The following is a 12,282-nucleotide window of genomic DNA, read 5'->3' on the forward strand; positions in this document are numbered from 1 at the left end:
CTTCCAAGTAGTTTCCCAACAATCTTACAAAGCCATCATCATCATCATCTCAAGGAGAGAAATTAAACCTAATTTCAGAGAGAGAGAGAGAGATCTTAATAATACAAAAAAGATGGGTAGAGCTCCATGCTGTGACAAGGCTAACGTGAAGAAAGGACCTTGGTCTCCTGAAGAAGATGCTACACTCAAATCTTACATTGAAACAAATGGAACTGGAGGAAATTGGATTGCTCTTCCTCAAAAAATTGGTAAATATTTTTTTTCTTAATTTTTGTTACTAGTACTTCTTAGATTATATGTATGTATTGATCACAAGGGAATTATTATTTTCTCTTTGTGGTCGTAGTACCTCTTGTACTTTTTTCATCTGAGTTTGAATAAAATTATTTGTTTGCTGATCAAACAAGAAAATTGTATACTACGAGAAAATTATGTGAAATCTATCTCTAATTTTGTAGTATATGGAAACTTGAAACTATTTTGATTATAATAGTAATCTTGGTTTAGTGCAAACTAATTAATGGGATAATTACAAAAAATTCACAGGGCTCAAGAGATGTGGAAAGAGTTGCAGACTTAGGTGGTTAAATTACTTGAGACCTAATATCAAACATGGTGGATTTACTGAAGAAGAAGACAACATCATTTGCAGCCTTTACATAAGCATTGGAAGCAGGTCCTTGTCTATCCTCAAATTTCTCCATCTCTACAACATACTACTGTTTGTCTTTTTTCTTTGTCACTAGAATCTCACCATGTTAGAATCCTTTCTTCTCAACTAATTAAATTAATTGTATCTATATAACTATAGGTGGTCCATTATTGCTGCTCAGTTACCTGGAAGAACAGACAATGACATAAAAAACTATTGGAACACAAGATTGAAGAAGAAATTACTCGGAAAGCGAAAACAGTCGAATATAAACAACTGCTTGATGAACCAAAAGGACACAAATGGAATAGATGAGAATTCTTATTCAAATTCATTAAGTAGCTCAGCTCTTGAGAGACTTCAACTTCATATGCAACTTCAAAGCCTTCAAAACCCTTTGTCTTTTTACAATAATAACCCTGCTGCACTAGTTTGGCCAAAGTTGCATCCTTCTCAAGAAAAAATGATCCAAATTAGCCTTCAAAACTCTAATAACAACCCTATGATGCAAAATGCTTTCTCTTCACCACAGGTTGATCTTTTGGAGAATATTATTCCTTTGGAGAATAATAATAACAATTCAGTTACCTTCAATGCTTCTGGAAATAGTAGTAATAATAATAATTCAATCATGCATTCAAGTGTTGCACCAAGAGGAGAAGCTGTTGAGAAGAGTACTAACAATGAAGGAATTCAGGAACTGGAAAGTGAACTAGATGAAATTCTCAACAACAGAAATATAATTACTATGGAAGATGAATATCGTGTGGCTGAATTTGATTGTTTCAGAGATATGAATAATAATGGTTCAAAGGATCAAAACTTGATATGGTGGTCAAATGATTCAGGTGATACTAAATCAGGATCCTCAAACTCATGGGATTCAACAACTAATCTTATGCAAGAAGGGATGTTCCAAGATTATGAACTAGGTTATGGTCTGTAGTACTAAATTAATCATATGTATTTAACCTTCTGCTTTATTCTAATCTGTTGCCTTGTTTGATCATAAGGATGATGAGTTGTAACTGCTGCAGGTCTTGTAAACAATGTCATGAATATATATTATATAATAATGTACATCGATGCTTGAGTAATATTTTCTTAATTATATGCAAATGTTAGCAAGTTAGTTACCTTAGAATCTCTTGTTCTTGGGGTGTATGAGTATGAGGTAGCTCCTCTAAAGTGGTTATCGTTGACAAAAAAGAACATGCATGAACTTTTTGAAATTTGCAATGAAAGTATTAAAAAATCTTTCAAAATACCACTCAAAGATAAAACCATATTGAAACTCAAAGATCAATGTTCAAATAAAAATTAGGAAAAACACAAGTCTTAAATTACACTCTCGACTCTTGAACCTCAAGTTTCGTAATTGTGCAATTTTGTTTCCACAAATTTAAAATAAGCGATTTATTTAACCTCTTTTACATTTATTAGTCCTAATACACATTTTGAGTAACATTCATAAAAAAAACACCGAGGTGACTAATTTTGATAATGTGGCATCTTTATGTGTTCGCTAAAGTGGAAATAAACATTTTTTTTAAAAAAAAAATCCAAAAAAGAAGAGGAAATCACATGACCACTCCACCCAAATCCTCACTCAACCTCTACATCAAACCTCCATTCTTTTTCACTCTTACACTTTCATCTTTGCTCTTGTGTACTTGCCACGGTGAATGAGATAGGGCTACAACCAATGTTTTTGCAATCGATGACACCGATATATTTTTGAGGAAGTTCTTAGAAATCGTGGTTGGGCCTAACACAACCCCACAAAATCGGCTTGTAAGGTGAGGATTGCCCCCACTTTATATACTCTTCTCAAGAGTTTTATCTATCCGATGTGGGACTTGGTTTTTTCCCAATACACCCCCCTCACGCCCAGCACTCTGAAGTTATTAATCCTTCCAATCTGCCCCTGCAAATATTAATCATTTGACTTTTGGTCCTAATTACATCTGATTAGTAACTTCAGGGACGAAAATTCAAATGACCTATATTTGCAGGGATGAAAGACCTATGTAAGCAAACCACCTCGCCCAATCATCACTTGCCACATGGGCACCACGTCACTAATGACAGCCCACCTCAGCAAAAAAACCTAATTAGGACCAAAAGTCAAATGATTAATATTTGCAGGGGCAGATTGGAACGATTAGTAACTTCAGGGACGAAAATTCAAATGGCCTATATTTGCAGGGACGAAAGACATATTTAAGCCTTTTTTTAAATATGTTAATTTTTTTGTTGACAAACACATGAATACGTCGCATCATTAAGAGCTTGTTTGTTTTGGGTAAAAGTGAAAGGAAAGATTGAAGAAGGATAAAAAGAGGAAGGATTGGGAATCTTTCCATTGTTTGGAACCACCTTAAAAAAGGGAGAAAGGATGCTGAAAAGTCCAGGGAAGGCACTGTTTTGAACAAAATTACGTAAAAAGTCATCACTCTGTTGTTAAATCTAATCAAAAGAATTTAAGCTAATTTTTTTTTATTTCTTTTCTCGGATGTTGGTGCACTTCGTTCTTTGCTATGCAAATGTAATCTTAATAGTAACATGTATAAAAAAAACCGTAAATCCTTTTGAATGTGATATTAAAATATATTAAATAAAATAAAAATTATAATATAATATTGAAAGTAAATTCTGACGGTGTGTTCTATCGAAATAAAAAAAGTGGTATGGTCATAATTTTAAATTAATCACCTTCTTATAGGGTTATTTTATTCATTTTATTAAATATAACTCTTTCTTTCCTTACATTTTCACTCATACCAAACATCTAAAAAACCATCTCACTTTCTACTCTCATTCTATTCACTTTCTTTCCTCTAACAATCATTCCTTACACTTTCTTTCCTTCAACTTTCCTTTACAATCCAAACAAAGCCTAAAATTAGCCACTTCAATATTTTTTAGTCATAATTAATCAAAATGTGCATGAGAGACTAGTAAGTACAAAAGAGAGTAATGTTGAGGGGGTCCGAATCGCTCATTTTAAACTTGGATTTAAAAATTGCACAATTGTGAAACTTTTGAGCCAAAAGTGCAATTAAATGAAAACATAAATAGGAGTTAACAAAAATGATTAAAAGTAAAGGAAAACTCTTAGTGGCATTGACAAATTGCTATTTTGAATATCAACCGAAGGGTTTGGTGGGTTGATGAGGAATGTGGCGAGGTTGAATATGTTCGAAGTGTTCAAGTTTAGAAGTGAAGGAATGGTCATTTCACACATTCAATACGCCAATGACACCATTTGTATTGGTAAGGCAACGGTTGAGAATCTTTGGACTCTTAAGGCCTTATTGAGAGGCTTTGAGATGGTTTCGGGGTTGAAGGTGAATTTCTTTAAAAGTTGCTCGGTGGAGATTAATGTCACGCCGGACTTCATGATTATGGCTTGTGACTTTTTGAATTGTAGCCAAGGTAGCCTTCCCTTTAGTTATTTGGGGTTACCAGTTGGAGCGAATCCGGGAAGAGTGGCAACTTGGGATCCTCTTTTGTGATTCCTAACAAATAGATTGAATAGTTGGGGGAATAAGTTCATAAGTCTTGGTGGTAGAGTGGTGCTTCTCAATTCGGTGTTGAATTCCATTTCTATTTATTACTTGTCCTTTATGAGAATGCCATCTAAAGTCCGGCGGAATTTGGTGAGAATTCAAAGGGAATTCCTTTGGGGAGGTGTGGAGGGAGGGAGGAGAATTAGTTTGGTGAAGTGGAAGGTGGTGTGTCAACCGAAAGATAATGGAGGCTTGGGGGTGAGGGATGTCAATATTGTTAACTTAAGCCTTCTAGCGAAATGGAGGTGGAGGATGTTGCAAAAAGGTGGCTCCATGTGGAAGGATGTTTTGAGGGAGAAATATGGTGAGGATGTTGGTGCATCTTTGTTGCCCGGGGGGCTATGTGTGCCCAACCTATGCTTCGCGGTGGTGGAAAGATGTAACTAAGTTGGGCGATGGAGGAGGGTCAAATTGGTTTAACTCGGAGGTGTCTAGGAATGTTGGCAACGGGAGGGTTACGAGGTTTTGGAATGACGTGTGGAGGGGTAATAGTTCTTTTCCGGCTAAATATCCAAGATTGTTCTCCTTGTCTAACCAAAAAGAGGGTTTTATTGGGGACTGTCGGGTGAGTGGCGGGGTGGGAGGTAATTGGGATTTTAGTTGGAGAAGGGATCTTTTTGTGTGGGAGGAGGATCTTGTTGATGCAATGTTGGAGGATTTGAATGGTTTTGTGTTTTCGGATGTTGAAGACGATTGGCGTTGGAGTTTGGAAGAGGACGGTACTTTTTCGGTTAAATCTATGTATTCCAAATTGGAAACATTGATGGTGAGGGAAGAGAGCCTTGATGAACTAGAGAGGAGGGTGTTTAAGCATATTTGGAAGAGTCCGGCGCCGTCCAAGGTCGTTGTCTTCTCGTGGAAACTCCTCCATGATAGAATTCCTACGAAGATTAATCTAGCTATTAGGAATTGTTTCCCACCGGATACATCTTATGAGTGTGTGTGGTGTAATAACACGGCTGAAGATGCTACTCATTTATTTCTTCATTGTGAAGGGGTGAAGGTGGTTTGGTGTAAGATCATGGAATGGTTGGACTTTAATTTTATAATTCCACCGAATCTTTTTATTTTGTGGGAATGTTGGAATGGAGCTGTTTTAAATAATAAGACCCGTAAAGGTGTTAGAATTATTTGGCATGCTGTTATTTGGAGTATATGGAAAGCGAGGAACGACAGAATTTTCAATAATGCTGTTATTGAGGTTGAGGATCTGTTGCAGTCAAGGTTTTGTCTTGGAGGTGGAGTTTGGGAAGATTAAAGTTGCCGGCGTTTTTGTTCTACGAGTGGAAGTGGAATCCCAAGGACTGTTTGATGCGGTGAGGTTGTTTTGTTTGGGAGAGCTGCTGCTGCGTGGTGTCTGGCTGTGTTCATTGAGGCTGTGCAGTTCTGTTGTGGTGCTGCTGGTTTTTCTGTTTGCAGCAGCTCTTATGCTTTCTGTGTTGCTGCTCTGCGTGTTCTGCTGTATGCATCAGTTTGTTTTTTGGCTTTGTTACGTTGTAGTTGTTCACTCGGATTGTGGTGTGTAGCCTTTGTTTGTTTTTTAGTTCCTGCCCTTGTTGTGTTGGTGCCAGGGACATAAGGGTTTTCTTTTTATCAAGTTTTAGCTTTAGTGTGCTTCCTTTGTTATAGAGGCGCATATTTGTACTCTTTTTCCTCCGTGCAGGTTTGGTGCATCTTGTGCTATCCGTGCCTAATAATATTTGCTGATTAAAAAAAAAAAACAAAGATGAAGCTCAATTTTCAACCGTGCATGTTACTGGAACCATTTCAGTTTCGCCCACTCTCTCATTTGCTTTCTATGGGATGAGCTCAGTTACAATACTTCCATCACTCCGTGCATCAGTGTAATGCTAAAAGCATTATTGATCAATATAATCAAAATCATTCCATAGAAATTCTTCAAGGTTTTCATGATGTCAAAAAAACATTTCTTATACTCTTTGAGTAACAATAGCAAAACTTGTGACTGAATGCTAAGAAGTGTGATAACTGTTTTATTGTTTTTTTATTGGCAAAATTACACTTTTAGTCATTAACTTAATTGCAAGTAACAGTTTGGTCCTTTATCTTTTTTTCATTTCAATTTTGTCTTTTTGGTTCATTTGCATATGGATTTTCGAGCTTTAAATCTAATAATTATATGCAAACATAGATGAAGACCATATATTTGAAGATTGAGAGGTCCTAAGAAAATAAAAACATGAATTTTAAGCTTGAAAATCAATATGCAAATGGACCAAAAGGACCAAAGTGAAATGAAAAAAAGATAAATGACTAAATTGTTATCTAAAATTAAGTTAAGGGACTAAAAATGTAATTTTTTTATTTTATAATTATATGAAATGAATTTGGAACGTGTAGTTTCTGCAAATTTTTATTTTATAATTTGTAAATATAAAAAATGATTTTGAACATGCACTTTCTACAAAATCATTACGCGAGATATCGATATTTGCATTTTACACACACACACTTGAACTAACGAATTACCTTCATCTCTAAATATATGACATTTTTAGTAAATCACATAAACTAAAAAAAAAGTTACTTGTGATATTAACTTTGGATATTGCTAACTTGTATACTAATGACAATAGTAAATAAATATGTAACATAATAATCGGTTGTTAGTGTACAATTTCAACCGTGTGCAATCACAAAACATTACACGCCTCAAATTCTGGCAATGCCAATATTGCACATTCATTCATTAGGCTATTGTTAAGAAATTAAAAACCAATTGCAAAAAGTGTAAGTATACGAGACAAGATAGCTAGTGATCTTATGTGTGTAAATGAGTTTTACTTGGCTGGTTTTGGTCAAATACATTATACAGTGTAAACAAGTTTAATTAGTTTGGATTTGGTTGATAATTTATAGATTTTCAATCTAAAATGAATCAATTGAACACCTTTATCAGCAAGTTAGTTTGGGTTGGAGCATCGAGTCATACATTAAACATTTTAAGATTTTGAAAAATACTACTACATCCGTCCCTAAATATAGGAGCCTTTTGCAAAAATTACGGAGATTAAGAAAGTTGGTTGTAGTATTAAAGTTGTGTATAATTACTATTGTTTTTACAATTTTATCCTTAAGAGAGAGAATTAATTTATGTTTTCAATATAATATTTATTGTTGATTAAAGAAAAATATGCAAAATAAATAAGGGTATGTTGGTAAAGAAATAATTAATCTACTTGGAAATATCAAATGGGTCATATAAAAAGGAACAATCTTTTTTCTCAAAAGGGTCTTATAATTAGGGACGGAGGTAGTAATATATACTCTCTCCGTCCCTTTTTATAGGAGTAGTTTACAAATTTACCAAAAATTTATAGTTTTTAAAATTTATTCTAGATTAACAACATAAAGTTTTTAAATTACAATACCTAAAAATTCAAATTTTATTTCAACAAATTGGGCACACAAGTTTGATGGTTCAAAATCATAAACATGTGACTCAAACCAAACTAAACAACACTTCCAGATGAGTTGGGTCATTGAATTGATTGGATACTCTCGTACCCATGAACACTCCTATGTGTTTTTTAAAACATCAACTAGTGACAATTTGTATCAAAGTAGTGAAATCCATTGCAGAGGTACCATTTTGTTCAACAGCTTTGAATGCTGACTCCTTGAGTTTCACAATCTTCTGGCGCATTATTCCTCCTTTCTCACTTGACATGGTTAATTCCAAAGCTTTCTTAATCGATTCTTTAGTCAAAACTCCATTGTCAACACCCACACCAATCTCCAAAACACTTTCTGTAAGTATTGTATTCAACCCTTGATCTCCAAAAAAAGGTCTACTAATCATTGGCACACCACCAACAATGCATTCCAACACAGAATTCCACCCAGAATGCGTCAAAAACACACCAACCGATGAATGTTTAAGGATTTCAACTTGAGGAGCCCATGCAACGATTTTACCTTTTGTTTTTGTCCTTTCCAAGAACCCTTTTGGCAATTTTTCCTTAGGATCACCCCTAAAGGACCAAATAAATGGAAATCCACATTCCTCTAAGGACTCTGCCAATGCAGTGAGCTCATGAGGTGGGGGTGTTACCACACTTCCAAAGCTTATATACACTACTGAAGAATTCTCATGTTGGTCCAACCATTCTAAGCATCCATGTTCATCGGAAACCTTACGCTGTGGTGTTGTCAAGTTGAATGGACCAACATTTAGTAGCAATTTGAACTTTGAATTTAACTCATTCTCAATAAGAGGGTGTATTGTAGCAAATGAGTTTATGGCAACTGCATTCGCTCGTGGTAACTCTAGTCCCATTTTGTGTAACATTGTTGCAAATGGTACATCTATATCTTTTATTACTCCCTCAGGCAAATCAGAAGCCTTTAGCTCGGGAAAACCAGGAAGAACATCGATACTTTTGACATCATGGACTGCAAGACAAGAACAATCAAATCAAATTCTTGTTCTTGTAAATTGAAGATTAATTACCTAGCTGGTCAAATAACTTTTAGCTCTATACATAGCAAAAAAGAACATTGAAGTTCATGTATTAGTACATACGCCATTAATTTGTACAGTACATTATTATTATTATTATTATTTTAAATGTCTTACTAGTCGCAAGATTCGATAAGTAATAGTATGAGAAATTAATCAATTCAAGTTTTCTGTTTCGTAAGTAATTTCACTACTAGAAAAATTGAATTATAGAAAAAAATTGAAATGTATACATACAATTTAATTTTTATACACTCACGATATATAATTTGTTTATTCTTATATTTAATCCAAATATGAAAAAAAAAAAAAATGTATACACATGTAAAAACTTTGTAGGAGTATGACTTATAGTACTTTATTTATAAAAAAAAGTACTTTTTTTTTTTTTATAAAGCCTGACTCATTTAGCCCGCAGCCCGTATAAAATTGAGCTCGGGTAGTTTTTTTTAGAGCTTATATTTTAACAGGTATTTTGGCCCTGCCCGATAAAGCTCGTAACCTGTTAGGGCCGCACCTAAACCTGTTGAATAACATATTTTGACAGCTCTAATATAAGAAAGCGACATCACACTATAATTTGTTTGAGGAGTGACATCATAGTATCATTTAATTTCGTAGAAAAAATCTTGTATAATTTAGGTCGAAGACATCTTGCAGTCCTTTTAGTTAAATGTTTGCAACAAATCGGTGTTGTAACTTGTAAGTCATAAAATGTCTATATCATCACACTATTAAGTCATAAAATGCGTGCACCATTCTACTTCTTCAAAAAAAAAAGAAAAAAGTGTGCACCATTACCCGCTTTTCATGAAACTCAATTAAAAAGGGATTATATGTTTGTTTAATATTAAGTTAGTAGGTTCAAATTTACTAAGTTGGTAAGTAATCATGTTTAGTGTTGTAATTTTTTCCCGGATTTGTCACCTCAATGTTGAAAGGTCTTGTAAACAGTTTCTAACGGAATTGAATGAAAAAAGGATAACAATATAAACATGTAATAAGTTAAAAGACCAATTTATTATATAAAAAACTTGATAGAATCCCTCCAGCCCGAAATAATTGATATTGTTGACCGTTGCGCACATGCCAGACCTTTGAGATCTTTAATTATGTATTATAAAAATTTAATATTTTTAATATATTCATCATACAAATCTAACAATATTTTATATACTATCATTTATCAATATATAACAGCAAAAAAATACGATTAAAACATGTCAGGTGAATAGTACACATAGTCAAATTAGTTTGCTTAGAAAGAGGAATAACTTGTTACAAATCTCTATTAGAGGATCTCAAGATACTTGACCTATAATTTAATTTGGGATAATACTAACCATTGTCTTTGGGGCATTGGTTAAAGAGATAAAAATAGAAATATAGCATTGAAAAATAGTAAAAAGTACTAATAAATTTAACTTTTTAAAAGTTAAAATGTTGTTGAAACTCATGCAAACATGCTACTTTTGACTTCCTTAACTATTGTCATGAGTAAAATGGTTACCAAAACCCATTTGATTTGATGTATGTACTTGCTTGTGAACCACACACCCTTTATTTCATTTGCACCGGATCCAAAGACTACAGGACTAACGTGCCTATGCGACTTTTTGCTTTTTAAGTGCAGTTATATCATTTGGCAGTATCAATGGTTGAAAATTTGAAATCGTGGCCTGAAGTTTGTGATTAATGCACAACATGATTAGTTACGTAGTACTTTTCTCGTGTCATGTCCTTCTATTATTGTTTCCAATTCTTTTTCTGTTGTCTCTAAAAACTATGGTTATGATTAACCTTTTACTGATAGACTTTTCTTTTAAACTCCTAGTCATGATGGTACTAAAATTGCTAATTTGTCAAAAATAGTGAAAGTTTTACAATTTTATGTGACTGTTTGGAAAAGTTCAGTTTATACTAAAAGAATGGAAAGTTTTATACTAAAAGAAAAGATAAATTAGGAAGAAAAAATTACTACACGGTACACCCAAGTTTGGAATACCATATATGTCTAATTTTAATTTTTAATTTTTATAATTTTAAATACCAATAACTTAAATTAACAATTTGTGTACCTTCCTTGGAGCCAGTCTTTTCTCTGATAAGATCTGTGTAAACATGTGTAAGAAGAGAGTGAGGTCCTGCAGTCCAAAGAGGAACCCATTTGGCATGCATTTCCTCAGCTAAATCCGCACCAAACCAAAAAAATGCATCAGTAACCAAACAAGTAATGTTCTTCCCTGTCTCTGCCACAGCTTCATCAATAACATGCTTAAAGTTCTCTTGCATGGCCTTAATGAAGAGAAAAATTGGTTCACGTGGATTCCCAGAAGATACGTAACCTTTTGGTAACCCATCATGAACATTATAATACTTTATGTTTGGAAGAAACTCGTTTGACCTAGAAAATAAAGTATCATTTGTTGTGGTTGTGCAGAAGAATGAAAATGTAACTTTAGGAGCCTCTGTAGCAATTTTTTTCACTAGGCTAAGGAGTGGAGCAGCATGTGTGCCAAATGGGAATGCCAAAACAGCCACATGTAATAAGTTGTTACCATTCATTTCATTTTTGAAGGTAGACATTTAGTTGAAGAAATTGAGAGAAGAGAAGTGAATGTAAGAAAAAAATAAAGTTGGAAAGCACAATATAAGGAAGAAGAAAATGGCAGTACGTTGGGAAGTGAGAAAGAAGACGTGCCCCAAACAGAGCCTTAAACTAGCTAGTGCCTATTTTATCCCCACAACAATAAATGTTACTTCCTCCGTCCCATATCAAATGTCCTAGTTGACTCCGACACACATATCAATGCATATGTTTTATCTTTGATATCTTCAATTCTTTACTAAAAAATTTTATGAAAATTTAATATTTAAAAAATATTCATCGAGACGAATCCAACATTTTACATAATATTATTTATCTTTGTGAATTAGTAGAAAAATATGGTCAAAATATGTTAATGTATAATGTATAATGTCAACTGAGTCATGTATTAAAGGACGGATCGAGTACATGGAAATGCTATGGTTTGTTTACGGTTTTATGCTCACAACGATAAATGTTTACATGGAAATGTTAAGGACACAAGTTAAGAAGTCAATGTAAAAACTCTCCTTTGAAAATTGTTCATTCAATTTTTTAAATATTTAAAATTTGATTTCTTGAATGTAAAAGTTTTATTTTTAATATCTTTAACACTTTCTCTGAAATAAAATACTCCTTAAAAGATTAATGAATATAATTAAAAAATTGGGTTAATTATGTTTTAGGTTCCTATAAATAGGCGTGTTTTCAACATTAATCTTTACTTAAATTTTATTAAATTTTTGGTCCCCAACATTTTTTCCCGTTAGCGAAATAGGTCATCGCTGTTAATTGTTGCTGATTGAGCAAACAGTGAAGCACACGTGGATGCAACATCTGACTTTTTTTGTTGGGTTAAATATGTTTTTAGTTCCTATAAAATTGAGACATTTTAAGTTTAGTCCTTACTTAATTTTAATAGTTGTTTTAGTCCTTACAAAAAATACTATGCACTCAGTATTAGTCTTTGCTCAATTCAAATTTGTTT

The 12,282-nt window shown here is 33.5% G+C and overlaps 2 protein-coding genes across 2 annotated transcripts; one reads left to right on the forward strand and one right to left on the reverse strand.

Moving 5' to 3' along the window:
• Nucleotides 1-1,749, forward strand: LOC11445817 (transcription factor MYB36). Its single transcript, XM_003610114.4, has 3 exons — nt 1-248; nt 547-676; nt 812-1,749. Exons 1-3 carry the CDS (start codon nt 113-115, stop codon nt 1,596-1,598), a joined length of 1,053 nt encoding a protein of 350 aa, XP_003610162.1. The 5' UTR covers nt 1-112; the 3' UTR covers nt 1,599-1,749.
• Nucleotides 1,750-7,607: 5,858 nt separating this feature from the next.
• LOC11445564 (flavonoid 3-O-glucosyltransferase) lies at nt 7,608-11,422 on the reverse strand. The gene is made up of 2 exons (XM_003610115.4): nt 10,786-11,422; nt 7,608-8,640 (listed from the first exon to the last, which is right to left on the reverse strand). The coding sequence occupies exons 1-2, from the start codon at nt 11,291-11,293 to the stop codon at nt 7,784-7,786; spliced, it is 1,365 nt and encodes a 454-aa protein (XP_003610163.1). The 5' UTR covers nt 11,294-11,422; the 3' UTR covers nt 7,608-7,783.
• Nucleotides 11,423-12,282: the final 860 nt, after the last annotated feature.

This window comes from Medicago truncatula, chromosome 4, assembly GCF_003473485.1.
Source record: "Medicago truncatula cultivar Jemalong A17 chromosome 4, MtrunA17r5.0-ANR, whole genome shotgun sequence".
Taxonomy (NCBI): Eukaryota; Viridiplantae; Streptophyta; class Magnoliopsida; order Fabales; family Fabaceae; genus Medicago; species Medicago truncatula.